At 36.2% G+C, this 26,079-nt stretch overlaps 1 protein-coding gene across 1 annotated transcript in view; it reads left to right on the plus strand.

The window, feature by feature from the left end:
• The window catches only part of PTPRM (protein tyrosine phosphatase receptor type M), a 544,777-nt gene that overhangs the window by 416,657 nt on the left and 102,041 nt on the right, over window positions 1-26,079 (plus strand). Inside the window, exons 16-19 of the mRNA XM_058178627.1 lie at window positions 1,435-1,586; window positions 7,064-7,138; window positions 10,607-10,633; window positions 16,745-16,932. Coding sequence (XP_058034610.1) covers window positions 1,435-1,586; window positions 7,064-7,138; window positions 10,607-10,633; window positions 16,745-16,932 — 442 coding nt within the window. The remainder of the gene's footprint in view (window positions 1-1,434; window positions 1,587-7,063; window positions 7,139-10,606; window positions 10,634-16,744; window positions 16,933-26,079) is intronic.

Genomic DNA, 26,079 nt, shown 5'->3' on the forward strand with positions numbered 1-26,079 from the left:
CCTAGGGAAGCTGATAATCAGTTTACATACTTTTGCATCATCCAGCCATAAATTGAATTAAATAAATCAGAAAATAGATTACACTGATTGCAATGCCTCTCAAGAAGTCACACCAAAATCAGACATTCAGGTCTTTGAAATACAGGTAATCTTCAACTTACAACAGTTCATTTAGTGACTGTTCAAAGTTACAACAGCACTGAAAAAAGTGACTTATGACTTTTCACACATATGACTGTTGCAGCATCCTCATGGTCACATGATTTACATTTGGATGCTTGACAACTGGTTCATATTTATGAAAGATGCAGTGTCCCAGGCAGTGGTGAAATCCTCCGCGTGTTGCCACCGGTTCCCTGCCGCACATGTGGGCTGCACGTCAAACACACACTGTATGCAGGCGCAGTGTGCACCAAACGCACACTGTGTGCACATGTGCAGTACATACCAAATACCCGCTTCACGCATAAAAAGGAGGCTTAAGAAGGTAAGCAGAACAGTGAGGGGGGAGAACAGCTGTGCCACATGATTTAGATTTACTAGAAAGCAGGATAAATTGCACAGCACAGCTGATCGTCAGAAATACCAGTTCAACTGAACTGGTAGCTTTTTTTAAACTACCGGTTCACCTGAACCAGTAGCTTTTATTATTACCGGTTCGCCCGAACCTGTAGCATTTCACCCCTGGTCCCAGGGCCATGTGGTGACTTTTTGTGACATTCTGACAAGTAAAGTCAATGGGAAAACCAGATTCACTTAATAGTGGTGTTACTAATTTAATAAGTATAGTGATTCACTTAACAAATGTGGCAAGAAAAGTCATAAAATGAGACAAAACTCACTTAACAAATTTATCACTTAGCAACAGAAGTTTTGGGCTCAATTGTGATCGTAAGTCAAGGACTACCTGAACATGTTGCCTTAGAACTTACATTCAGCCAAAGTCTGGATCCAATTGCCCACTGTTGCAGTCGCCCTACCAAATCAGGGCTTTCCTAGAGTGGCTGACTGACAGTCTGCTGGTCCTTCAAAGGCAGATTGGCAAACCAAACAGGTTTTCCAGTCCAGTTTTAGAATCCAAGGAGTCAATAATACAAAGGCAACCTAGTATCCTAAGGAAGTATCTTGTGCTCAGGCATCCATAATTCTTTTTCAGGCATCCATTCTTTTTCCTTCATCTCTATATAGTACATATAACTCTTCATTTGTGTATTTTGTTACTCTAATTGTATGTACTGCCTTTTCTCATTAATTCACAGTGGAAATGTTGTAGCTGATGGGTGTGTGTGTGTGTGTGTATGTATGTGTGTGTGTATCTAGGGGGGAGATCTTTTTAGCAGAAGTGAATTTATAAATTATATGTAATAAAAAATAATGAATTCTATGCTTGCTTATTGAAGCATCATCTCCTTTTCTTAATGTTTCTTTCTTAAGAAAACTGGCCAAAAAGCGAAAGGAGACATTGAGTAACACACGACAGGAAATGACAGTGATGGTGAACTCAATGGATAAAAGCTATGCTGAACAAGGTACCAACTGTGATGAAGCTTTCTCTTTCATGGATACACACAATCTAAATGGGAGATGTAAGTGGAAGTCATTTTAATTTCTGCAGAGCAAATAGCAAAGGGAAGTGTGAAAGGCTCTTAAATCTTGTTACTCAATCCATGAGTTCCAAGTTCTCACCCGTGCAACATTTCACATCATATAGCAAGAAGATGGAATTGAATCTTTAATAAAGAAAATTTTGTATTTTTGCCTTTCCCTTGCTTCCAAACAAAAAGCCATTGATATCACTGCAGTACATTTTACATTTAGTTTCCTCATTTATTATACAATGGCGACCATTTTTAAGAAATATCATAATATCTGCAAATAGTGGCTCTTTAGCTACAACTGACAAATTTCAGAGTTCCTACCATAAGAAAATTCAGTAAATTGTTATTTGTTTTTGAGCCAGATTGATTCAGGTTCCTAAGAGTAAGATGGTATTTAAGATGAGATTCCATAGTGGTTTAATATTTTGTCTCAGAAAAATTGAAGCTATGAATATAGGAAGTTGCCCTATCCAAGATCAGACAATTTGTCCATCTTGCCAGAATGGACTATTTCAAACATTCCCAAAATAGTACAATCCCAAGATGTAAGAGACTGCGTAGGATTCTGAGTAATGTCTCCCCAACTCATCAAGAATACATGTTAAGGTAAAGCTGATCTATTTTGTCTGACAGCAGATTTCCCAGGTCTCAGGCAATAATCTTTAAACAGATCTCAGCTTTGCTATTTGAAATCTATTCAACTGAAGATGCCAGGAAATGAATTAGAGTCCTCTTGTGAACTCTTTAGTTGCTATACTACTTTTAGAACATGACATAAGCTATACAAAAGTATTTTTGTATAGCTTATTTTTATTGTAACATAAAAATGTCATTGTAACATGACATAAGCTATACAAAAGTATTTTTGTATAGCTTATTTTTATTGTATTTTTAAAGGAAAAATTCATCCATGAGTAAAAATATAAAATGCATATAAACTATAGGGCCATGATGGTGAACCTATGGCAGAGCCGTCGCCTGATGCTCTTCTGGGTTCCAGTGCACCGGCCAGTTGGTGTTCATGTGCGCGGAAGCACTGGAAACTGAAAGAGCAGCCACCTGGTGTGCATGTGTGTGCTGGGCTGCTGCTCTTCCGATTTGCAGCGTGCGCATGCGCACCGGCCATCTGGTCTTCCAGTTTCTGGTGTGCATGCGCACACAAAGACCTTCTAGCTGATGCGCATGTATGCACTAGAAACCGGAAGATCATCTTGCTGGCGCCTCCATGTGCACAGGGTGGCTGCTCTTCCGGTTTTCAGCACATGTGCGCATGCATGCATGTATGCACTCCTGTTTTGGCATTGGGTGCCGAAAGGGTTTGCCAACACTGCTATAGGACAATAGTTCCAAGAAAAGTCATAAAATGAGACAAAACTCACTTAACAAATTTATCACTTAGCAACAGAAGTTTTGGGCTCAATTGTGATCGTAAGTCAAGGACTACCTGAACATGTTGCCTTAGAACTTACATTCAGCCAAAGTCTGGATCCAATTGCCCACTGTTGCAGTCGCCCTACCAAATCAGGGCTTTCCTAGAGTGGCTGACTGACAGTCTGCTGGTCCTTCAAAGGCAGATTGGCAAACCAAACAGGTTTTCCAGTCCAGTTTTAGAATCCAAGGAGTCAATAATACAAAGGCAACCTAGTATCCTAAGGAAGTATCTTGTGCTCAGGCATCCATAATTCTTTTTCAGGCATCCATTCTTTTTCCTTCATCTCTATATAGTACATATAACTCTTCATTTGTGTATTTTGTTACTCTAATTGTATGTACTGCCTTTTCTCATTAATTCACAGTGGAAATGTTGTAGCTGATGGGTGTGTGTGTGTGTGTGTATGTATGTGTGTGTATCTAGGGGGGAGATCTTTTTAGCAGAAGTGAATTTATAAATTATATGTAATAAAAAATAATGAATTCTATGCTTGCTTATTGAAGCATCATCTCCTTTTCTTAATGTTTCTTTCTTAAGAAAACTGGCCAAAAAGCGAAAGGAGACATTGAGTAACACACGACAGGAAATGACAGTGATGGTGAACTCAATGGATAAAAGCTATGCTGAACAAGGTACCAACTGTGATGAAGCTTTCTCTTTCATGGATACACACAATCTAAATGGGAGATGTAAGTGGAAGTCATTTTAATTTCTGCAGAGCAAATAGCAAAGGGAAGTGTGAAAGGCTCTTAAATCTTGTTACTCAATCCATGAGTTCCAAGTTCTCACCCGTGCAACATTTCACATCATATAGCAAGAAGATGGAATTGAATCTTTAATAAAGAAAATTTTGTATTTTTGCCTTTCCCTTGCTTCCAAACAAAAAGCCATTGATATCACTGCAGTACATTTTACATTTAGTTTCCTCATTTATTATACAATGGCGACCATTTTTAAGAAATATCATAATATCTGCAAATAGTGGCTCTTTAGCTACAACTGACAAATTTCAGAGTTCCTACCATAAGAAAATTCAGTAAATTGTTATTTGTTTTTGAGTCAGATTGATTCAGGTTCCTAAGAGTAAGATGGTATTTAAGATGAGATTCCATAGTGGTTTAATATTTTGTCTCAGAAAAATTGAAGCTATGAATATAGGAAGTTGCCCTATCCAAGATCAGACAATTTGTCCATCTTGCCAGAATGGACTATTTCAAACATTCCCAAAATAGTACAATCCCAAGATGTAAGAGACTGCGTAGGATTCTGAGTAATGTCTCCCCAACTCATCAAGAATACATGTTAAGGTAAAGCTGATCTATTTTGTCTGACAGCAGATTTCCCAGGTCTCAGGCAATAATCTTTAAACAGATCTCAGCTTTGCTATTTGAAATCTATTCAACTGAAGATGCCAGGAAATGAATTAGAGTCCTCTTGTGAACTCTTTAGTTGCTATACTACTTTTAGAACATGACATAAGCTATACAAAAGTTTTTTGTATAGCTTATTTTTATTGTATTTTTAAAGGAAAAATTCATCCATGAGTAAAAATATAAAATGCATATAAACTATAGGGCCATGATGGTGAACCTATGGCAGAGCCGTCGCCTGATGCTCTTCTGGGTTCCAGTGCACCGGCCAGTTGGTGTTCATGTGCGCGGAAGCACTGGAAACTGAAAGAGCAGCCACCTGGTGTGCATGTGTGTGCTGGGCTGCTGCTCTTCCGATTTGCAGCGTGCGCATGCGCACCGGCCATCTGGTCTTCCAGTTTCTGGTGTGCATGCGCACACAAAGACCTTCTAGCTGATGCGCATGTATGCACTAGAAACCGGAAGATCATCTTGCTGGCGCCTCCATGTGCACAGGGTGGCTGCTCTTCCGGTTTTCAGCACATGTGCGCATGCATGCATGTATGCACTCCTGTTTTGGCATTGGGTGCCGAAAGGGTTTGCCAACACTGCTATAGGACAATAGTTCCAAGGAAGAGGATTCAAAAGTGTCTGTTACGACAGTGAAATGCTTTATATTATATTGTGAAAAAGATGCCTTGGAACACACATATTTATATTTATATTTATATTTATTATATTATATTTACAGCACGTTTGCAACTAATTAAAGGAACCCCCCTCTTTTTCCTGGATCATATGGCTACAGCAAAAACCTATTCATAACAGCCACACAATTCCAAAAAAGGATACATATTAAAAGTTGTTTAGGTCAGTTCAATTCAGTTAATGGGCATAAGATTGTAGCCTAATTTAAAGCATTTTTGGACTAGCAGTTCTTTCCCAAAGTTGCTTTTAGCAGCTTGTAATTCTTTCCTACACTGTTCCTGAGGAGAAATCCATATTGCATTTCCATTTTATGATAGATGATAGGTGTGGCAAGATATATATATACAAAACTGGGTCATAGAGTTCCTAATTGCAGAAGGCACCTTACAAAACATGCAAGAAAATGAAAGAAACACAATTCCAAAAAGGATACATATTAAAAGTTGTTTAGGTCAGTTCAATTCAGTTAATGGGCATAAGATTGTAGCCTAATTTAAAGCATTTTGGACTAGCAGTTCTTTCCCAAAGTTGCTTTTAGCAGCTTGTAATTCTTTCCTACACTGTTCCTGAGGAGAAATCCATATTGCATTTCCATTTTATGATAGATGATAGGTGTGGCAAGATATATATATACAAAACTGGGTCATAGAGTTCCTAATTGCAGAAGGCACCTTACAAAACATGCAAGAAAATGAAAGAAACACAATTCCAAAAAGGATACATATTAAAAGTTGTTTAGGTCAGTTCAATTCAGTTAATGGGCATAAGATTGTAGCCTAATTTAAAGCATTTTGGACTAGCAGTTCTTTCCCAAAGTATTTTTGTATAGCTTATTTTTATTGTATTTTTAAAGGAAAAATTCATCCATGAGTAAAAATATAAAATGCATATAAACTATAGGGCCATGATGGTGAACCTATGGCAGAGCCGTCGCCTGATGCTCTTCTGGGTTCCAGTGCACCGGCCAGTTGGTGTTCATGTGCGCGGAAGCACTGGAAACTGAAAGAGCAGCCACCTGGTGTGCATGTGTGTGCTGGGCTGCTGCTCTTCCGATTTGCAGCGTGCGCATGCGCACCGGCCATCTGGTCTTCCAGTTTCTGGTGTGCATGCGCACACAAAGACCTTCTAGCTGATGCGCATGTATGCACTAGAAACCAGAAGATCATCTTGCTGGCGCCTCCATGTGCACAGGGTGGCTGCTCTTCCGGTTTTCAGCACATGTGCGCATGCATGCATGTATGCACTCCTGTTTTGGCATTGGGTGCCAAAAGGGTTTGCCAACACTGCTATAGGACAATAGTTCCAAGGAAGAGGATTCAAAAGTGTCTGTTACGACAGTGAAATGCTTTATATTATATTGTGAAAAAGATGCCTTGGAACACACAGATGCATGAATACAGCACGTTTGCAACTAATTAAAGGAACCCCCCTCTTTTTCCTGGATCATATGGCTACAGCAAAAACCTATTCATAACAGCCACACAATTCCAAAAAAGGATACATATTAAAAGTTGTTTAGGTCAGTTCAATTCAGTTAATGGGCATAAGATTGTAGCCTAATTTAAAGCATTTTTGGACTAGCAGTTCTTTCCCAAAGTTGCTTTTAGCAGCTTGTAATTCTTTCCTACACTGTTCCTGAGGAGAAATCCATATTGCATTTCCATTTTATGATAGATGATAGGTGTGGCAAGATATATATATACAAAACTGGGTCATAGAGTTCCTAATTGCAGAAGGCACCTTACAAAACATGCAAGAAAATGAAAGAAACACAATATCTATCTAAGAAAACACAAAATATTTAAATAATGCCAAGTTATAGAAACTCTGTTGCTAATTTTTCATGTAAGGTTTTTTCCACAATATGATTTTGCTTATCAAATTTAAAAAGATTCATCATCTAGGGGTGTGATACAAATAAGCTATTATTTGCTAATACTTTTGTTTAGATTTACTGCATAGTGTTCTCTTTCCAGCTGTATCATCACCCTCTTCGTTTACAATGAAAACGAACACCCTGAGTACAACTGTTCCCAATTCATATTATCCAGGTAACCAAATATTTCATTGGTTTTTAAATACTGTAAATAGTTTACTTTTATAACAATTTTTAGAAACTGTGAGCTGCTTCCCTAATTGAGGCAAAGTTCTATAGAGCAGGGGTCTCCAACCTTGGCCACTTTAAGACTTGTGGAGTTCAACGCCCAGAATCCCCCAGCCAGCTATAGAGAGAGAATCAGAAGAGTACTCTCTTTTGAAGTCTAGTGTGGTAATGGCTACCACAGAGAATAAGAAGCTTGAGTGTATCTCTTACGCACACACCTAGCCACCATATCTCCACTCAGTGTTTTAAGTACAGACTGAAATACTGAACATGACCAAAGTTTAAACACTTATTGCCTTACACAATGTAAGCCGCCCTGAGTCTTCGGAGAAGGGCGGGATATAAATTCAAAAAAAAACAAAACACACATATTACAGTATATTCTTGTGATTGCCTATATATATAAAATCCTTTTAAAAGAGCTAAATACCATTTGCATGAAATAACAACTTCCTTATTTGAGTTTTTCACACTTTGGAAAGTAACTCTAAAGAAATGCTGCAGACTTGGCTTGAAAACTGTTCCCAATTCATATTATCCAGGTAACCAAATATTTCATTGGTTTTTAAATACTGTAAATAGTTTACTTTTATAACAATTTTTAGAAACTGTGAGCTGCTTCCCTAATTGAGGCAAAGTTCTATAGAGCAGGGGTCTCCAACCTTGGCCACTTTAAGACTTGTGGAGTTCAACGCCCAGAATCCCCCAGCCAGCTATAGAGAGAGAATCAGAAGAGTACTCTCTTTTGAAGTCTAGTGTGGTAATGGCTACCACAGAGAATAAGAAGCTTGAGTGTATCTCTTACGCACACACCTAGCCACCATATCTCCACTCAGTGTTTTAAGTACAGACTGAAATACTGAACATGACCAAAGTTTAAACACTTATTGCCTTACACAATGTAAGCCGCCCTGAGTCTTCGGAGAAGGGCGGGATATAAATTCAAAAAAAAATCCCGATCAAGGAAGGCGAACTGCCGAACCAGGCGAACCTGGTGGAAGGCCCTCCTGGAGACGGCCACAAATGATCTTCAAACGACAGCCGGTCATCCAGGAGGACACCCAAGTTGCGCACCCTATCCTTTGGGGCCAATAACTGCCCCCAACAGCCAGCCGCGGTTGCAGCTGGCTGAATCGGGATGCCGCATCCACAGCCACTCCGCCTTGGAGGGATTAAGCTTGAGCCTGTTTCTCCCCATCCAGACCCGACGGCCTCCAAACACCGGGACAGCACTTCAACAGCTTCATTGGGGTGGCCCGGGTGGAAAAGTACAGCTGGGTGTCGCCAGCGCATTGCTGGTATCTCACCCCAAAGCCACTGATGATCTCACCCAGCGGCTTCATATAGATGTTGAACAGCAGGCGAGAGGATCGACTTCGCGGGACCCCACAAGTGAGGCCCCTCGCGCCCACCTCTGCCCCCGTCAACACTGCTCTGCGACCGGTCAGAGAGATAGGAGGAGAACCACCGATATACGGTGCCTCCCACTCCCAATCCCTCCAACCGGCGCAGCAGGATACCATGGTCGATGGTATCAAAAGCCGCTGAGAGGTCTAACAGGACCAGAGCAGAGGAATAACCCCTGTCCCTGGCCCTCCAGAGATCATCCACCAATGCGACCAAAGCCGTCTCTGTGCTGTATCCGGGTCGGAAACCGGACTGGAACGGGTCCAGATAGACATCTTCATCCAGGTACTGGGGTAGCTGTCGAGCCACAGCACTCTCTACAACCTTCGCAACAAAGCGAAGATTGGAGATCGGACGATAGTTACTTAAAATAGCTGGGTCCAGAGAAGGCTTCTTAAGGAGGGGTCTCACCACCGCCTCTTTCACAGATGCATGAATACAGCACGTTTGCAACTAATTAAAGGAACCCCCCTCTTTTTCCTGGATCATATGGCTACAGCAAAAACCTATTCGTAACAGCCACACAATTCCAAAAAAGGATACATATTAAAAGTTGTTTAGGTCAGTTCAATTCAGTTAATGGGCATAAGATTGTAGCCTAATTTAAAGCATTTTTGGACTAGCAGTTCTTTCCCAAAGTTGCTTTTAGCAGCTTGTAATTCTTTCCTACACTGTTCCTGAGGAGAAATCCATATTGCATTTCCATTTTATGATAGATGATAGGTGTGGCAAGATATATATATACAAAACTGGGTCATAGAGTTCCTAATTGCAGAAGGCACCTTACAAAACATGCAAGAAAATGAAAGAAACACAATATCTATCTAAGAAAACACAAAATATTTAAATAATGCCAAGTTATAGAAACTCTGTTGCTAATTTTTCATGTAAGGTTTTTTCCACAATATGATTTTGCTTATCAAATTTAAAAAGATTCATCATCTAGGGGTGTGATACAAATAAGCTATTATTTGCTAATACTTTTGTTTAGATTTACTGCATAGTGTTCTCTTTCCAGCTGTATCATCACCCTCTTCGTTTACAATGAAAACGAACACCCTGAGTACAACTGTTCCCAATTCATATTATCCAGGTAACCAAATATTTCATTGGTTTTTAAATACTGTAAATAGTTTACTTTTATAACAATTTTTAGAAACTGTGAGCTGCTTCCCTAATTGAGGCAAAGTTCTATAGAGCAGGGGTCTCCAACCTTGGCCACTTTAAGACTTGTGGAGTTCAACGCCCAGAATCCCCCAGCCAGCTATAGAGAGAGAATCAGAAGAGTACTCTCTTTTGAAGTCTAGTGTGGTAATGGCTACCACAGAGAATAAGAAGCTTGAGTGTATCTCTTACGCACACACCTAGCCACCATATCTCCACTCAGTGTTTTAAGTACAGACTGAAATACTGAACATGACCAAAGTTTAAACACTTATTGCCTTACACAATGTAAGCCGCCCTGAGTCTTCGGAGAAGGGCGGGATATAAATTCAAAAAAAAAAAAACAACACACATATTACAGTATATTCTTGTGATTGCCTATATATATAAAATCCTTTTAAAAGAGCTAAATACCATTTGCATGAAATAACAACTTCCTTATTTGAGTTTTTCACACTTTGGAAAGTAACTCTAAAGAAATGCTGCAGACTTGGCTTGAAAACTGTTCTAAAGCATTAAAATAATATGGTTTTTTCAGGCTTCTGAATAAACTTCCAAAAAGATGCCAATCCTTTAAGAATCCACTTATTAAACCAATGTGACTCTTAAAGCACCCAACCTGTTTTCTTCTTTACTTTATGGAGAACCCTGAGAAAGTTGGGCTGCTTTAACAAATAAAGATGTTGTAATCGCACGTCTCCAAAAATACTTTCAAAGTGTAAAAGCTCTATTGCTTATAACTCATAGCTTTCTGAGCAAAAAGAAAATTGGAACATTTGCTCGTTACTTACTTTTCTTTCTCTGTTTACCTTTTCTGCATTGACCTGCTTATGATGTATGACAGATCCATTTGTGCCAACTGCAATTTTAGGTGAGAACATTTCCCTTTATCAATGTCTGTTGCAGAAACAATACAAGTTCAACCTAGATAGTGAAACATTGTACTTAAACAAGTGTAATATTCTATTCAAAATGTGCAAATTATTCTGCATTTAACATTCAAATACCAGTTATCACACTAGGCTTTTATTATCATAGGCGATTTTGTAGATGGGGGAGATCCAATATTTTTATTTACTGGTCATATTTATAAATAATGGGTAAATCAATGCAAGTAGAGTAGTCAAAAATTCAGCATAATTTTAATTTAGTCTATAAATAAAGGGTTATTAGTGTTAAATATGATTTATGAACTCTATAGTATAGTAAATATTTTCCACTTTATTTTTTATTTGTGCATCACAAATAAATGGGATTATCAGAATAATAACATATAAGTACCACATCCCATATATGTGGAAATACTAAACTAGAATTCTGAGACAAGAAGCATATTTTTAGCTTTCTTTTAGAAGTTGAAAACTACTGATTGTCCAGTAAAAAGAGAATGAAGGGAAATGAGTTAACCATGCTAAAATAACAAAAACAGCATGAAATGCTACTGCACATGAAATAATAACAAAAATGGGCTGTGCTTTGTATTACTACTATACTAATCTTAATCTAAACAATACAGTAACATGAAACAAGAATTTCATTCCAGGATTTAAATTGCTGCTGCTTTTTTCCTTGTCCTTATTGGTGCATAATTTTATCATATGAATTCCAGTTTGTTGAATCTACTACAAAACTATTGTGTACATGGGCTTTAAAAAAGAGAAAGCAGATTTAAAACCCATCCATCCAACAGAAATGGTTTGGCCTTAAAAACACTGATACAGGAATCTGTCAAATCATATCCTAAATTGTTTTTAAACTACTGAAGTCAAAAGTGACTTTTCTTTTCTTTTGTCATAAACAAAGGCAAAGGAAATTCATTGTGCTTCATTCAACCTGTGATTTTTCCCTCCCCACCTCTTAGAAATATAAGAAATGTTGTAATCCAATTGTGATTAACAAAGATAATTATAACTGGTATCTAAAGAAAATGGTTTCTTATACATTACTGGTAAGGAACCTGCAGTCATCACAATAATACAATAATAGGTATGCAAATGAAATTTACAGTGATTTTTACAGCTTTTCTATAGCAAGTTGTAAATGTTATGACATTTTCAATAAACAAAAAGAACCTGTTACTGTCAAACCATATAACTCTGTTTGCTTCTTAATTAGCACAAAAACAGCATCTACCTCTTACTCACTCAAAAACATACATGCTTTTCAACTTTTAGCATAAGCCTGGAAAAGGGATATCTATACTTAAAAAGTATAAGAAATCTTAAAGCAGATTCAAGTTTTTCAAGGCTCACACAGAAGTATTAAAACGAGATAGGCTGCTTCATTAAAAGTAGAAAGATGCTATACATATCTAAAGTCTGAAGCTCCCCCTTCTGAATAAATAAGAAGATTTTGATAGAAGATTCTAATATACTTCATTGTTGAATATATTTGTATCTTTGGCTGTACCTTACAGTTGTTAGAAACTAGTTTTTCTCTAATAGAAAGGAGAAAATTACTAAGCAAACTCTTTAACAAAAGTGCATATCAAGATATATATTTTATAGCACTAATTAATGAAGTGTTTTTCAAGAACTATTTTGTATAATTTTTAAAACAGAAACTTTTGGTCTTTTCTTTTAGAATTATTTCAGTTTCTATCCTAAGACACTTCTAAATACCTAAAAATAATAATCAATTATAATATCAAAGAACGTATTACTGTTCACTTATATGGATTAATTATACCTCCAAACTCTAAATTCTTTGTGGCTTACTTTACACACCTAATACCAAGCTAGGAATTATTGTTAGGAGATTAATTAAGCACAGGACTTGGACAGAAAGTACCTCTCTTTCTTTTTTTGCAATAAGTATTTAGTTTCAATATTTGTATGTATTCCCAGCAAATCACAGTTTGCTCAGATGACTACCAAATAAATGAAAGTCTTTGTTTGTGTTGAAAATTGCCTGATGGGGTGGGGAACTCTAAGTCACAAAAGAGGTACTGAGAGGAATATTTTCTGTTTAACTCATAATAATGCAAGTTTTTTTTCAAACCAAAGAACTCCATTCAGTTCTTGAATAGGTCGGTAGATGACCCATTTAAAAAAATAACGGGGGAAATGAAATACATTTAAATCAGATTTAAATCACTTCCCCGTAACAATTTTCCCTTCTGTTACATTAATATGATTATTAACATGCAATTTTTCCTGTGCAAGAACTTGACGATAAATACACATCTGTTTGAAGTAGCAATTCTTGGATAGTGTTTTTCATGGAAACTAAGTTACTATAATATCAGGCCAAGGTAAACAATTAAACTGCTTTTTATTGTCATTAAATTATAGATATGGATTTTTTTTTACGTTTTAAAAAACCAGTAACAGTAGCAGAGACATGCCAACCAAAGTTCAAGCAAGTGAAACTGATGTAAACAGTTTACTTTTACTGTATTCATTTCTGCGCATTTTTATATGACAGTGCCTTTCTGTAAATAAATTTATCTCAGATCAGCACAAGCAGCACTATTCCCATGTAAATTATGGGATGTCTCAGATGTAAATTAAAAATCAGATAATACAGTGGAGTGCAATATATCTTCAAATTGTAGCATTTCAGAGGTGGAACTGACCTTTCAAGCATTTTGGGAAGACTATGTCTAGGCCCCCATTTCATACTCAAAATAGGCATTCTACATTTGAAACATTGGTTTCTGAAACAATTCAGCCTGAAACCGCACTATTAGAGGTTAGCTTCCCATCAAAGATGCTCTTCACCTGAACTGAAATCAGTAATTAGGCTTATGATATTTCGGTCAGTTTCTTACCATATTGCAATTTTGTTCTGAAATACAGCGGGGAAAAAATAAGTAGATCTAAGAATTGGTAACTTTCTGAGCAACCAAAAGGCCATCAACTATGTTTCACATATTGGCAATGCAATTTAGACTTTCATTTCAATATGCACTTTCTAAAGGAAATTTATAACTGCAGTATCCAACTGCATGCAGATGGGATAATCAGATCTTTATTTCAAAGATCCTTAGGTACTTCTTTATGAAAAAGTATGTTTCTAATATATAGAGGGATGCCTAACAGAAATAATTGTAATGAGCTTTATATGAATATGCAACATAAATACAAAAGTTGTATTGACTTATTTTGCAGCCCTGCAGTGGATCCTGCTACTTAACTATAATATAATAACCAAAAACAAAAACAATAAAGTCTCTACATACTTTATTTTGAAATCTCATAAACCAATTTCCAACCCTATGTTTCTTTCTTTACTTATTTTCTTATTTATTTTGTCTTTTTGTGTCTCAGCCACCTTGTAATACTCAGGTGCCATTTCAGCAACAACATATTGTAACAACACTTGTATATCGCCTTTCATACCATGCATCCTAATGCCATGCATCCCAATTTTGTTGAAGAGGAGCTAAAGGGAACTCTGTATATCAGTATTTGTATCAGAATAATAAGATTGGCCCACCCTGGAATCTGGGAGAAACTGCCATGTGTATTTGGCATACATTTGCTATTCTATATATTCAGAGTTAGGATTAAACAATTCACTAACTGCTTATGGGAGCAGTGCAATCCACCAGGCCAAAATAATTTTAGTAATGTTGGTGTTCTTTTCTTTATTATGCATAGAACTCTATGCCTATATTCTGATTTTCATCCAGTGTAGATCTAAAATATTCTTATCACATAATAATTTTAAATGTAATAGAAGAGAAAAATACTTCAATACTTTGGAAGTAATCATAGTATTGAGTCCACATGTAATAAATCAATTCACATTAAGTTTAGTTTTAATCATGATTTAGGTCCCTCCCCCATCCACTCTTTTCTCTCCCTCTCTCTTTCTTGGGCAGGGGATGTGGTTCCTATACATCATTTAAAGGCTCCAGAAATTTGTGTAGTACTAATTAAGAGATTAGAGTTTGTAGACGAATCTAAAAAAAATTTAGTTCTTATGAATGGCTGGAGAATTTCTGAAATGTGACTGGGACCCCAGGGTATATTGCCATGGAAACAAAGGAAATGATTTGATTCTTAAATTCACAAATGAATGGGGAAAATTTCCACCAATTCTTCCATTCATTCAATACAACTTCTAAAATTCATTCAAAATTCAGATTCCAAAGGAAAAGCTGATTTTTTGAAAGATGGTCCATGGAGAAAAGAGAAAGCTACATTTTATTAAAATCAAATATGTCCAGTCCAATATCAAATATGTCCAGTTCAAAACAAGAAGTTAGGATTAAAATCAATCTCTGAAAATTATATTGTTGTGGAGCTATAGGTTAAGATCTATTAAGTAAGAACAGTGAAAATCATGTTTTTCAACTGTCCCTTTCATATACCATTTAATCTAGTAATGTAAGATAGATAAATAAATAATGTATCCCACTGGGGAGTGTTCAGTATACCTCTCTAGTTTTCCCCAGTAAGTTAAACGATTCTTTGACTATGGGTCAGGACTGTCAATCTGTTGTTATAATAAGTAATCACTACAAATACTGATTCATGAATATTGTGAGGAGCTTTATACTGATGACCCATACAGAAATGCTAAGTGATGGTGTTCAGTTCTCATATTAACTTCTCACTCTGTCACCATCAGAAGTGTTAGAACTGTAGTTTTTAGAAAAGCCATTCAACATGTTAAATTAGACACAACTCTTGCAGCCAAAAGGTTTCATGGTCTGTCTCTCTGTTTTGTCACGTGATATTAAATTTATGGGGACCATAATACTCAAACAATAGTGAGTATTTTTTTCATATAGAAGGTTCAGTCTACAAAAACCTGCATCATGTATTCGTCCTTAATGTTTCAGTCAGCAAACCACATATAGGCTGTCATTTAATCTGCTTTGGTCCCATGTAATAAAATGACCCTGCTTAAGAATTTACAAGTAACCCATAGTTTTAGAAGGCGATATACTTGTTTATTTTAATTTTTAATAAATAGCTTTGTGAAGGTAATTTTTTACAATGAGAGAAAAACAAAAATATTTCATTCACACTTGAGGGTGTTCTTTTCTTGTCACATTAAATTAAAAGCACCAACATGATTCAGCAAAAGAAAAAGAACATTTTTCTGGTTGTTCAGCCCTTTATGTTAATAAAATATTCAGTTTGTCTGACAGGAAACTAAACTGAAGGTGCTTAAATTACAACCATAAAAATACCTTGCAATTATTATTGTAGTACTGTTGCTTATGGCCTGTTTCCTTTTTTCTTCTCCTCCTTCTCTTTTTTTCCTGATATGTATCTTCTTTAAAGTGCCAATAAATGGTAAGTTTCCCATTGCCCCATCAATGCTGTGGAGGGTGGGAGATGATTTGCTTCACATCAGTTTGGATCAGTCCAGTGGGGTCATGTTGTATGTTGCCCTGCATGTAAGCTGACATATAACATTTCATGCTTGATGTGATAGACCTTGTCATATATTTATCTAAATTTGCAGCATGCTGATTTCAGTCAAGCATTATCTCCAGTCAAAAGGTTCCTCATACTTATTCTATATATTTTCTTTCCTAATGTATCCAATCTCCATTTCCATTTTTCTCTTGCTTAACAACCCATATCATTTTATGCATTTTTAAACATTTTGCTTTCCACTAACATGAGTCCTGAAATATTGTGAAAAATAATAAATAGTCTCCTCCTCCAGTAAATATTTAATTATTTATTAGACTAGGACCTGATGAAGTTTCAGTCTGAAATTTCTGAACTATTTAGAAAGCAGTATCCTAAAAAAATAAATTTCCCAATTTACTGATAGGTGTAAACAAGCAAATAAAATAATAAAATATGGTCTACACATTTTTATTGTAAACTAATAGACCTCTGTCTCTTCCCAATACCTTGTGATATCTCCATGAACTACACAGTAGTTACAATTTAGCCAATCTAGACAATGAAAGGTGATGATGGTGTTAAAAGCCACGTTCAAAATGTATCGTTAACTTTATATATCAACTGGAAGTAGTCCGATACTTTATTGCATCTTCTTTCTCTAGATGAAACTCATACGGTTGGAAGTGACACAAGTAGCCTGGTCCAGTCACATACCTACAAAAAACGAGACCCTGTAGATGTGCCATATCAGACAGGCCAGCTTCATCCAGCCATTCGTGTTGCAGATTTATTGCAACATATCACTCAGATGAAATGTGCAGAAGGCTATGGATTCAAAGAAGAATATGAGGTAAGTAAGCTCCATACAACACATACTGTGCTGTGTTCTTCTTCCAGCTTTTTTAAAAAATTGCAGATGAATTCCCTGAAAAGTCATTGAGATTGAATGATACAATAATGAAGAGGAGGCAGTAAGGAACATAAAGATCTGAATATTTCCAATGTTTTGTTTGTTGCAGAAGCTTTAACGGATGTAAAGCCAACAAACAAAATATGAGCTTTATATCTGTGCAAAGTTTGAAAAGACCATTTCATTTTGATTTAGTCTTTAACCATGTACTCTTTCCATAGAGCTTCATAAAGGGGAATGATGGTCTGCTTCTAGGCCCCATGGAGATGGTGCTACATTGGGCAAAGCGACTACTCTAGTAGCCTTTGACATTAAGCAATAGGATTCTTGGGATACTCTGGGTCCTGGGAAACCTCTTTCCTTTTCTCTTAATGGAGGTCAATTTTCTTTAAGGAGAAGGAAGAGAAGTTAGCAGGATTCATTCCTTTCGGTCATTCTAACAGATGTCCTTACTAGTTTAAGCATGCTTATTTGAATGTTCATAACTATTTAAAATAATGTTTACTAAAGACTAACAATAGCAAAATGTAATACAAAATAAGATTAAGATAAAAAAGAAAAAGAAAAAGAAAAATAGATGGTGTAAATATAATGAAAAAAATAAAATAGGGGCCTCTGGTGGCTAAGACAGTCTGTTATTAACACAGCTGCTTGCAATTACTGCAAGTTCAAGTCCCATCAGGCCCAAGGTTGACTCAGCCTTCCATCCTTTATAAGGTAGGTAAAATGAGGACCCAGATTGTTGGGGTCAATAAGTTGACTTTGTATATAATATACAAATGGATGAAGACTATTGCTTAACACAGTGTAAGCCGCCCTGAGTCTTCGGAGAAGGGCGGGATATAAATGCAAATAAATAAAAAAAAGTGCAGGATATAGAAAAAAGAAAAGGAAAAAGATATTTAAGAAGGTGACATCCAATCTTCTTTAAAGATGTTACAAACAGACTTAATACCCTTCTTCCCTCCTTGAAATTACATTACACGTTCCTATATCTAACCCTTTTCAATTGATAAATCCAAAAACCATTAATTCAGTTATATTGATTTGCAGCAGAAAGTCTATGAAAGGTCTCCAGTGTTTTGTAAAGTACTTACTGTCTTTTCCCTGATCAAACAAGTCAGTTTTGTATTCCTTTATTTTATGTAATATTCTGGTAGTATTAATCCTTGACTTGAAATTTAAATGTTGTCAGGGAAAGAGTTTTCTTCCAAACCTAAATCATCATCATCATCATCATCATGATTCAAGGATGTTCTCCTTACTATTTTCATCAAGTTGTTCTATAAATACTCTTGGTCTCAAATAAGTTTCTTTCTCTTGTTAATTCAGCAGTAATCCAAGCATCATTTTCATCAATCGATTTAATATTTGTATTTATTCCATATTTATTCCTATTATTTTATTTTACAAAATTTACACGTTTAGTTATCCACTCAATTATCCTGAAGATTCTTCATAGTTAGTTTTCATCTCTTCTTTTATCTGTTTTTTCAGATCTCTTTTAAATGATGCATTCACATAGGCAATTATTGATGCTGTTAATTTCTCAGTTCATCAAAGACTTGTTGGAATTTCTCAAGTGCCTCTGTTATTAATATGAATTCATTACTTTTCTAATGACATTTCAATCCAGAAAGGGAAAATAACAAGTAAAAAAGGGACTCTCTCCCTTTAGTCTTTAGTCCCATTCATTACACACAATTCTGTAATCAGATGGTCATTAGTAAATTTCCTTTATCTTTTATTTTGCAAAGTTGTCCAGTCATTGTGTCCAATTAGTATCAATAAAATTCCTGCCCACAGAGATATGTCAATCGTTTACTCATTTTAAAAATATTTTTTAAAGCAAATTGAAATTCAACTAGTCCATTTTAAACTTTATTTTAATTCTTGGCTAATTTTTTTTTACCTTTAATTATTTTTAAATCCTTTAAATTATTCCTTTGCTCTTTTCTTTAATCTGGGGATAAAGGATCATTTGCTGGATGGCTAGATTACTCTGCTGCATCAAAGATCTCTCTTTAACTTTGAAGTAATTGTCTTCCAAATGGGAGCTTTTGCAAATCCAATGTCTTTTTACAGACTACGCTACCTCTGAGAGCTTACCGTCTTTCCACAGACACTGCTGCTCCAAAAGTCTATTTGTCAGACCCACAAGAATGAAAAGTTCTGCATACTTCTCAGACTAGTGAGAAGTGTGTAGAACTTTGAGTCCTATGGATCTGAAGAGTAGTCTTTTGGAGCAGCAGTGGGGCATCTCCTGGCCTTTCCTTATCTGGAGAAGGACTGTTCCTATTCTTAAACTAGACTCATTAGTATGAATATTGGTTATCAGCATATCCTGAAGTATTTTAGGATTTCTAGCCTTTTACTGGATAACTGCCATCTGACAGAGATAAGAAGTACATCTAATTTGATTTTATTATATTTAGCTTGATATTCAAATGACAGATTTTTTTTCATTGCCTCTTCAGTTTACAGTCGATATCATGTTACATTGAATTAGGTTATCATGAGTCCCCATGTAGAGAAACCATTCACTGTCCTGCAGGGGACTTTGTCGATCGTAGTTTTCCCCATCCTAAACACTTTCTGACATATAGGCAAAGCACTCTAGAATAATACTAATTTTAATTTTACAAGAATTGAATTGGGTGAATTGGAAATATAAAAAGCTGGAAACCTTATGCATGCTTACTTAGAAGTTATTTTCTCTGAACTCTGGAGCTTGCATCAAAATGACCTTGCAAAGTATTAATTTGTAAGTTATCTTCAAGGCATAATTGGATGAACTAGTGAAAATGGACAAGAAAAACAGTACAAGTAGACCTTGATTTAACGACCAGTCACTCAGCAACCATTTGAAGTTATGATGGTTCTCCCCAGAGCTACTTACAATCTGGATTCAAACTTCTGCAGCCACCCAATCCCTGCAGTAATGCAATCACATTTTGGGTACTCAACCATCAGCCTGAATTTACAGTCATTTGCAGTGTTCTGCGATCATGTGATCACAGTATACAACCGATTTTGTCAGAAATTAACAGCGATCCACGATGTCATGCTGGCCACATGGCTGTGGAAATGTCTTTGGGCAGCACTGGCTCAGTGGCCTTGAAACAGAGATGAGCACTGCCCTCTGCTGTTTGCAATGATTAGTAGAGTAAAATCCATAGGGACTCCTTTTTTCACCAGAAATTAATATTCTCTTACAGTTTATGGGAAAAAAACATCCAGCGATGACAATATATTTGTTTAAAAAGTGAAGTATAAACTTTAAACCTTCGCATTCGCTTAATAGTCTCCACAAAAAGGTTGTAAAATCAGTTGTCATGTGATCCATTTAATGATGGCATGACTTATGGCCATAATTATGGGATCAATTATGGTCATACGTTGAGGACTACTGGAGTTAATTATATTAACTAGTTATCAGGCAACATCCTAGATACAAATATGATGTAAAAGTAAAGGTTTACTGATGATGATGTTATTTTATAAATTAAATTAGATCCTACCTGGATCTTTAGAGCAATTTCTCTTTCAACTTTTATTCAGAAAGAGCTGCTAAATATTTAGAATATAAACCAGGTGCGCAGATAATCAAAATGGCCAACATCTTAGAACTAGGTAAAGGTAAAGGTTCCCCTCGCACATACATGCTAGTCATTCCCGACTCTAGGGGGCGGTGCTCATCTCCGTTTCAAAGCCGAAGAGCCAGCGCTGTCCGAAGACATCTCCATGGTCATGTGGCCGGCATGACTCAACGCCAAAGGCGCATGGAACGCTGTTACCTTCCCACCAAAGGTGGTCCCTATTTTTTCTACTTGCATTTTTACGTGCTTTCGAAACTGCTAGGTTGGCAGAAGCTGGGACAAGTAACGGGAGCTCACCCTGTTACACAGCAGCACTAGGGATTCGAACCGCTGAGCTGCCGACCTTTCGATCGACAAGCTCAATGTCCTAGCCCCTGAGCCACCGTGTCCCTTATCTTAGAACTACCCTAGAGTAAATGTGCCAAACATTTTGGACCTTTATTTTGTTTTGTTGGGGTGGGGTGTTGAAGGCAGGGGGTGAGGGTTAAGTGGTCAAATGACTGCTTTCAGGTTTGCATAGGCTTAAAGCGTTTTATTGAGTGATTGATCAGTTGTCCACATTTCTACAGCATTACAATCCAGAGATTTGCAATGGCTTACATTTTACTCGTGTTTCCATTTTAAAATCCCTCAGAATACAGATCCTGCCCTTGATATATCATGTAGAATGTGATGTAGCCCTTGAGATGACAGAAGTTATATGCTTCTGCTATAAACATTTGATAAATATTCTGTATTTATTTATTCATACATTCATTGAATTTATATCTTACTGGAGGCAGGATGTATAGTACTTCCTCATCTAATTTTCCCCCACAACAACTTTAGAATTAGATTGGATAGGATGATGCTGACTGACCTTAAGTCACCCAGTAAGTTTTCATGGCTGAAATTAGACTTGGAAATAACTCTCCTGGTTTTAGATCAACATTTTGAATATTGTTTGCCAGCACACTGTAGGATGGGTGGCTGGGGAATTCTGGGAGTTAAAGTCCACAAGTCTTAAAATTGCCAAGTTTGGAGATTCCTAATATAGAATATAAGAATGGAGATAATAAGTAATAAGAAAAAGGTAGAATAAAAAAAGGTTAGTCTAAAATATATGTGTAATTAACTGGATGCTGAATTTTCCATAGACAATGCAAAGCTTTATGTATTTTTTGTTACTGTTAAAAAAAGTAGCACATATTTTATATCCCTTAAAACAATTAAGCATACATTTCCTTACTAATAAATTATGCAAATTGCTGTTATTATTACAAATGCCTGCTTTACATTTTATACTGATTTTTAAAATATTTATTGAACATTTAGAAAGGTAAAAGTCAAGAAACAAGAGGAAAAATTAAAGCACTAAATAGTTAGATAAAGAGATTTACAAGCATTATAAAGTTAAATAAATTAAGAACATATTCTCAATAATGTTAATTTAACCCTACATACTTGAATGATTTACTTCATTTGAAGACTACAAATAATTATTAAAATCAAGTTAATATATGAGTATCAAGAAGACTAATCAGCACAATTTGAAAACAAATTAAAATGAAAAATTACACTCTCATCTAGTTAATAAGAAATTTATTCTTATTTAACAAACATTCATGACTTAAATGTTAAAGGTTTATATTTTTAAAAATCTGAATTTTAGATGTGTTAAAAACCCATTGGAAGAATTATAGTTCAGTTTGCACATTTATTAAATTTTATATCAGATTTCTTTTTCAAATATTACATTCAGGAATACTCCTATAATGTTGGTTACCATTTTAAATTATCTGCAATTATTAGAATATTTTTCGTACCATTTTTATAATTATAACATTGTTTTTTTCACTAGATAAAATGTTTTAAAATACTTTAGTAGTGAAATAAAATTAGCTATAGTACATCTGTGTTATTTCAACTTCATTCTAGTATTCCTGTATAATAGTTTCCTTTTAAAAGGTTGATTATTTTTCAAAAATATATATAACCTAAGAAACAGGATTTTTTTTAAAAAAATAATATTTATTTCAGGCTATATACTCACTAACTTCCTACTAAAGAAGGATTTTGTTTTTCAGAGGATTTTCTGTTACAAGTATAGGGAATTTACAATACTGCAGTCATCACTTAATGACCACAATTAAACCTGGAATCCTTGGTGCTCTGTGGGCTTGGTTGTTTGCCTGTAGGTTTTTCATTACCCAACTAGGTAACATCATAACATTGCCTATTTCATTGGGTAATGAAAAGCCTGCAAATATACAACCAAGCTCAGAGGGCACCAAAGGCTTGTTTTAAAAGCATTATTAAAAACATTACTTAAAACAGTGAAGTTGATCCTAGCACAGCATTGCTTCAGATAAATTTAATATCCCTAATTAGTATGAAAGTTCATATGAGAAAGGGAGCAGACTGAACTCAGAGGGTCCAGTCCATTCATGCATGCATCCAGATTTTTTGGGGAAAAAAGTACAGTTTCAGTGCACTTGATAGACAAGGTAGGGTATAAAATATAGGGCACTGATTTTGAAATAAATGATGAAATTTGTACAATGTACTTCAGCGCTCAGGATGTAAATTATTTGTGTACAGATAAAGTGTGGGGGATACTTTGTTATAGAGTACACTCAATTAAACTGTTTGCCATACAGCCAAAAAAAAATTAGGCTGCATTTAAGAAACTAATATTTGAAATTAAGTGTTTCCCATTATTCTGTCTCACTTATCTGGAATGCTAAAGTCACTTTAGAATGTGATGCTTTAACATATTTGTGAGAACTAGCTCTGGCTAATCAGAAACAAATAGTTTGGGACAACGCTAGTCTGTTGCAAGAGCAAGGAAGAGGTGGGTACTACTTCTCCCATTCAGAAGTGTCCACTAGGGATTACATTTTAGACTTAACAATTGCCAGAATTCTTTCCAAATAGTTTCCTTAGTCTTAACAATAAGCATTTTTATTGGAGAGTTGTGTCTTTTAATCATTCCCATTGAGGTTTCCTTAATCTGTCAATAAACATATTGTAAAAAGAGATGCATATTTGAATCATTGACCATAATGTTTCTAATTCTAGGCTTACCCATGAGAAGCTGACAGGGTTAGACAAACTAATTGATTTTATTTGTTTGGTTGGGTTTTTTTATACCCTGCCTTTGTTATTTTAACAAATAAGTCAAGGCAGCAAACATCCAACACACATTTCTCCTCCTATTTGCCCCATAGTAACAACAGTCCCATGTGGTGAATTGGGCTGAAAGAGAGTGACTGGCCCAAGGTGACTCAACTGGCTTTCATGATTTCAGTAGGACTAGAACTCCCAGTCTCATACTTTCTAGCCTTTCTAATTTAAGAACACTGTATAATATTAAATTATAATTTTACACTAGAAATAGAAATTGGAATAGATAAAAAACTACATATGGGTGGTCTATTAGCCAGTTAGCACCTGAATATTTTTAAATAAATGGAGTTATATTTAAAATGGCTCATCTAATTGTTATTCTGAATCCACTTTATAGTTGAACACCTAGAGTTATGCAATATTGTCTTCCATTTAAAAGCATAGTCTTACATGTTAAATATTACAAAACTTCCCTTGCTAGTAGAAATGAAGGTTGAAAATGTGTCACGCTTGAGGATGATGAAGGGAATAATATTTTAATAGACAAAGTCATACACAGACCAAAATATAGTATTTTTTGGAGTATAAGACGCTCTGGGCTATAAGACACACCTACATTTTTTGGTAAGGAAAACAAGAAAAATAAATCTGCCTCTGCCTCCCAGCAATTTTGCCTCGTTACAGCAAACAGCAAACAGCCTGCTTTACTTTCATTTTCGTTCTCAGCATAGCTTAATTCACACAAGAAAAAAAAAGGCTGCTCCCAGCAATTTACCTCCTTGCAGCAAGCAGCAGAGGCCCACGCAGCAATAGGCAATGGCAATCCCTGCAGCCTGAAACAGCTGAGAGTTGGGAGGCCGATCCAACTGACAATCAACTTGTGCAATTAGGCTGTGCTGAAGCTGAAATGGGCTGTTTCTTCTTGCTGCTTGCTTCAAGGAGGTAAATTGCTGGGAGGCAGAGGCCAAAGGGTGGGGGCCAGTGGGTGGGTGGGGCTACATTCAGTGTATAAGACACATCCAAATTCTCACCCCCTTTTAGGGGGGGGAAAGTGCATCTTATACTCCAAAAAATACGGTAAGTAAAGAAGCTAGCAAAAGAATAAAATATCGTCTGATATCCATAAGAGTGAGTTTTACTAATTCCTATATTAAAGACATTGTAAATGTTTATAAATATCCTGAAATAACTTTTAACTTAGTCAAACATTTTTTCTGCTCCTTCCCCCCCAATAAGATAATATTCACTAACACATCTCTGAATGTGTTTGTGGATGTGTATATGAGTTTTTGTTATACTTCTTTGCTTTAGCAAAGCCATCACTCATATATTCATGCCAACTCTGTGCCAAATCAGTGGTTTAAAAATATTGAAGTGACATTTGGATGGATAGAATGTTGGATTAAGCCAATATGCTTTTCTCCTTATGTTTAAAACTGTGAAAATAGCTCTGACTTGCTAGAGTCAGCAGTTGTCTCTGAGTAAGTGTCAGCTGAATATGATTCAGTTCTTGTCCTCATTATTCCCCAGGATAGATTCAGATAAAGTTGATATCAAAGATTAAAAAAGAACAATTAATTGTCTGCTTGGATTTATAAATACACCAGATCTGACACTACTTCACAGTTCTTCCCAAGAACCTTTCACTGTAGGACAGCGTCATGGTCAAGGAACCTGACAACTTTGTTTAGGCTTGTTTCCCTCAGAAAGCCCATGAGAATTGGTCTACAACACAATCTAAAGCTTTGAAAATGAATGAACCTGCTCTACTCTGGTTGGTTTAGGTAGCTCCCTTGAAAAGGACAGGAGTCATTCCCTCCCTTTCTCTCTCTCTCTCTCAGGATAAGCAGAATTTTAGCTATTAAGAGAAGAAACATAATGTCTCTGGAAAATAGGTAGCTGGGAAACAGTCTAAGAGGAAGATGGTTATCATTCCTAGCTTGTTACTTAGCTGATACAATTAATAGATAGTCCTCAATTTGCAATCATTTCTTCAGCAATGATCATAATCTGGGCACTTGGCTTCCAGCTCACACTTCTGACCAGTTGCAACAATCATCTGATCACTATTTGCAACTTTCCCTGCCAGCTTCCCAGAAAGTCAATAGAGAAGCTGTCAGGGAAGGTTGCAAGTTGCTGACACAGCTCTCTTTCACCTGTGCACCCTTCTCTAGTTCCGGTGTGGTCACCCTGCCACTCAAGTTGTTGACATAGCTCTCTTCCACTTGTGCACACTCCCTAAGCCCCACTGCACTTTTCCTGCCACTCACGTATTCCCACACACTCTCCCCAATTCTCACTAGGCCTCTCTTGCAGCATTGCACAGCTCCTTGACCCTCATTGTGCCTTCCTCATAGATCTCCCTAGTCTCACCACACTT

The sequence above is a fragment of the Ahaetulla prasina genome, chromosome 3 (genome assembly GCF_028640845.1).
Source record: "Ahaetulla prasina isolate Xishuangbanna chromosome 3, ASM2864084v1, whole genome shotgun sequence".
NCBI classification, from domain to species: domain Eukaryota; kingdom Metazoa; phylum Chordata; class Lepidosauria; order Squamata; family Colubridae; genus Ahaetulla; species Ahaetulla prasina.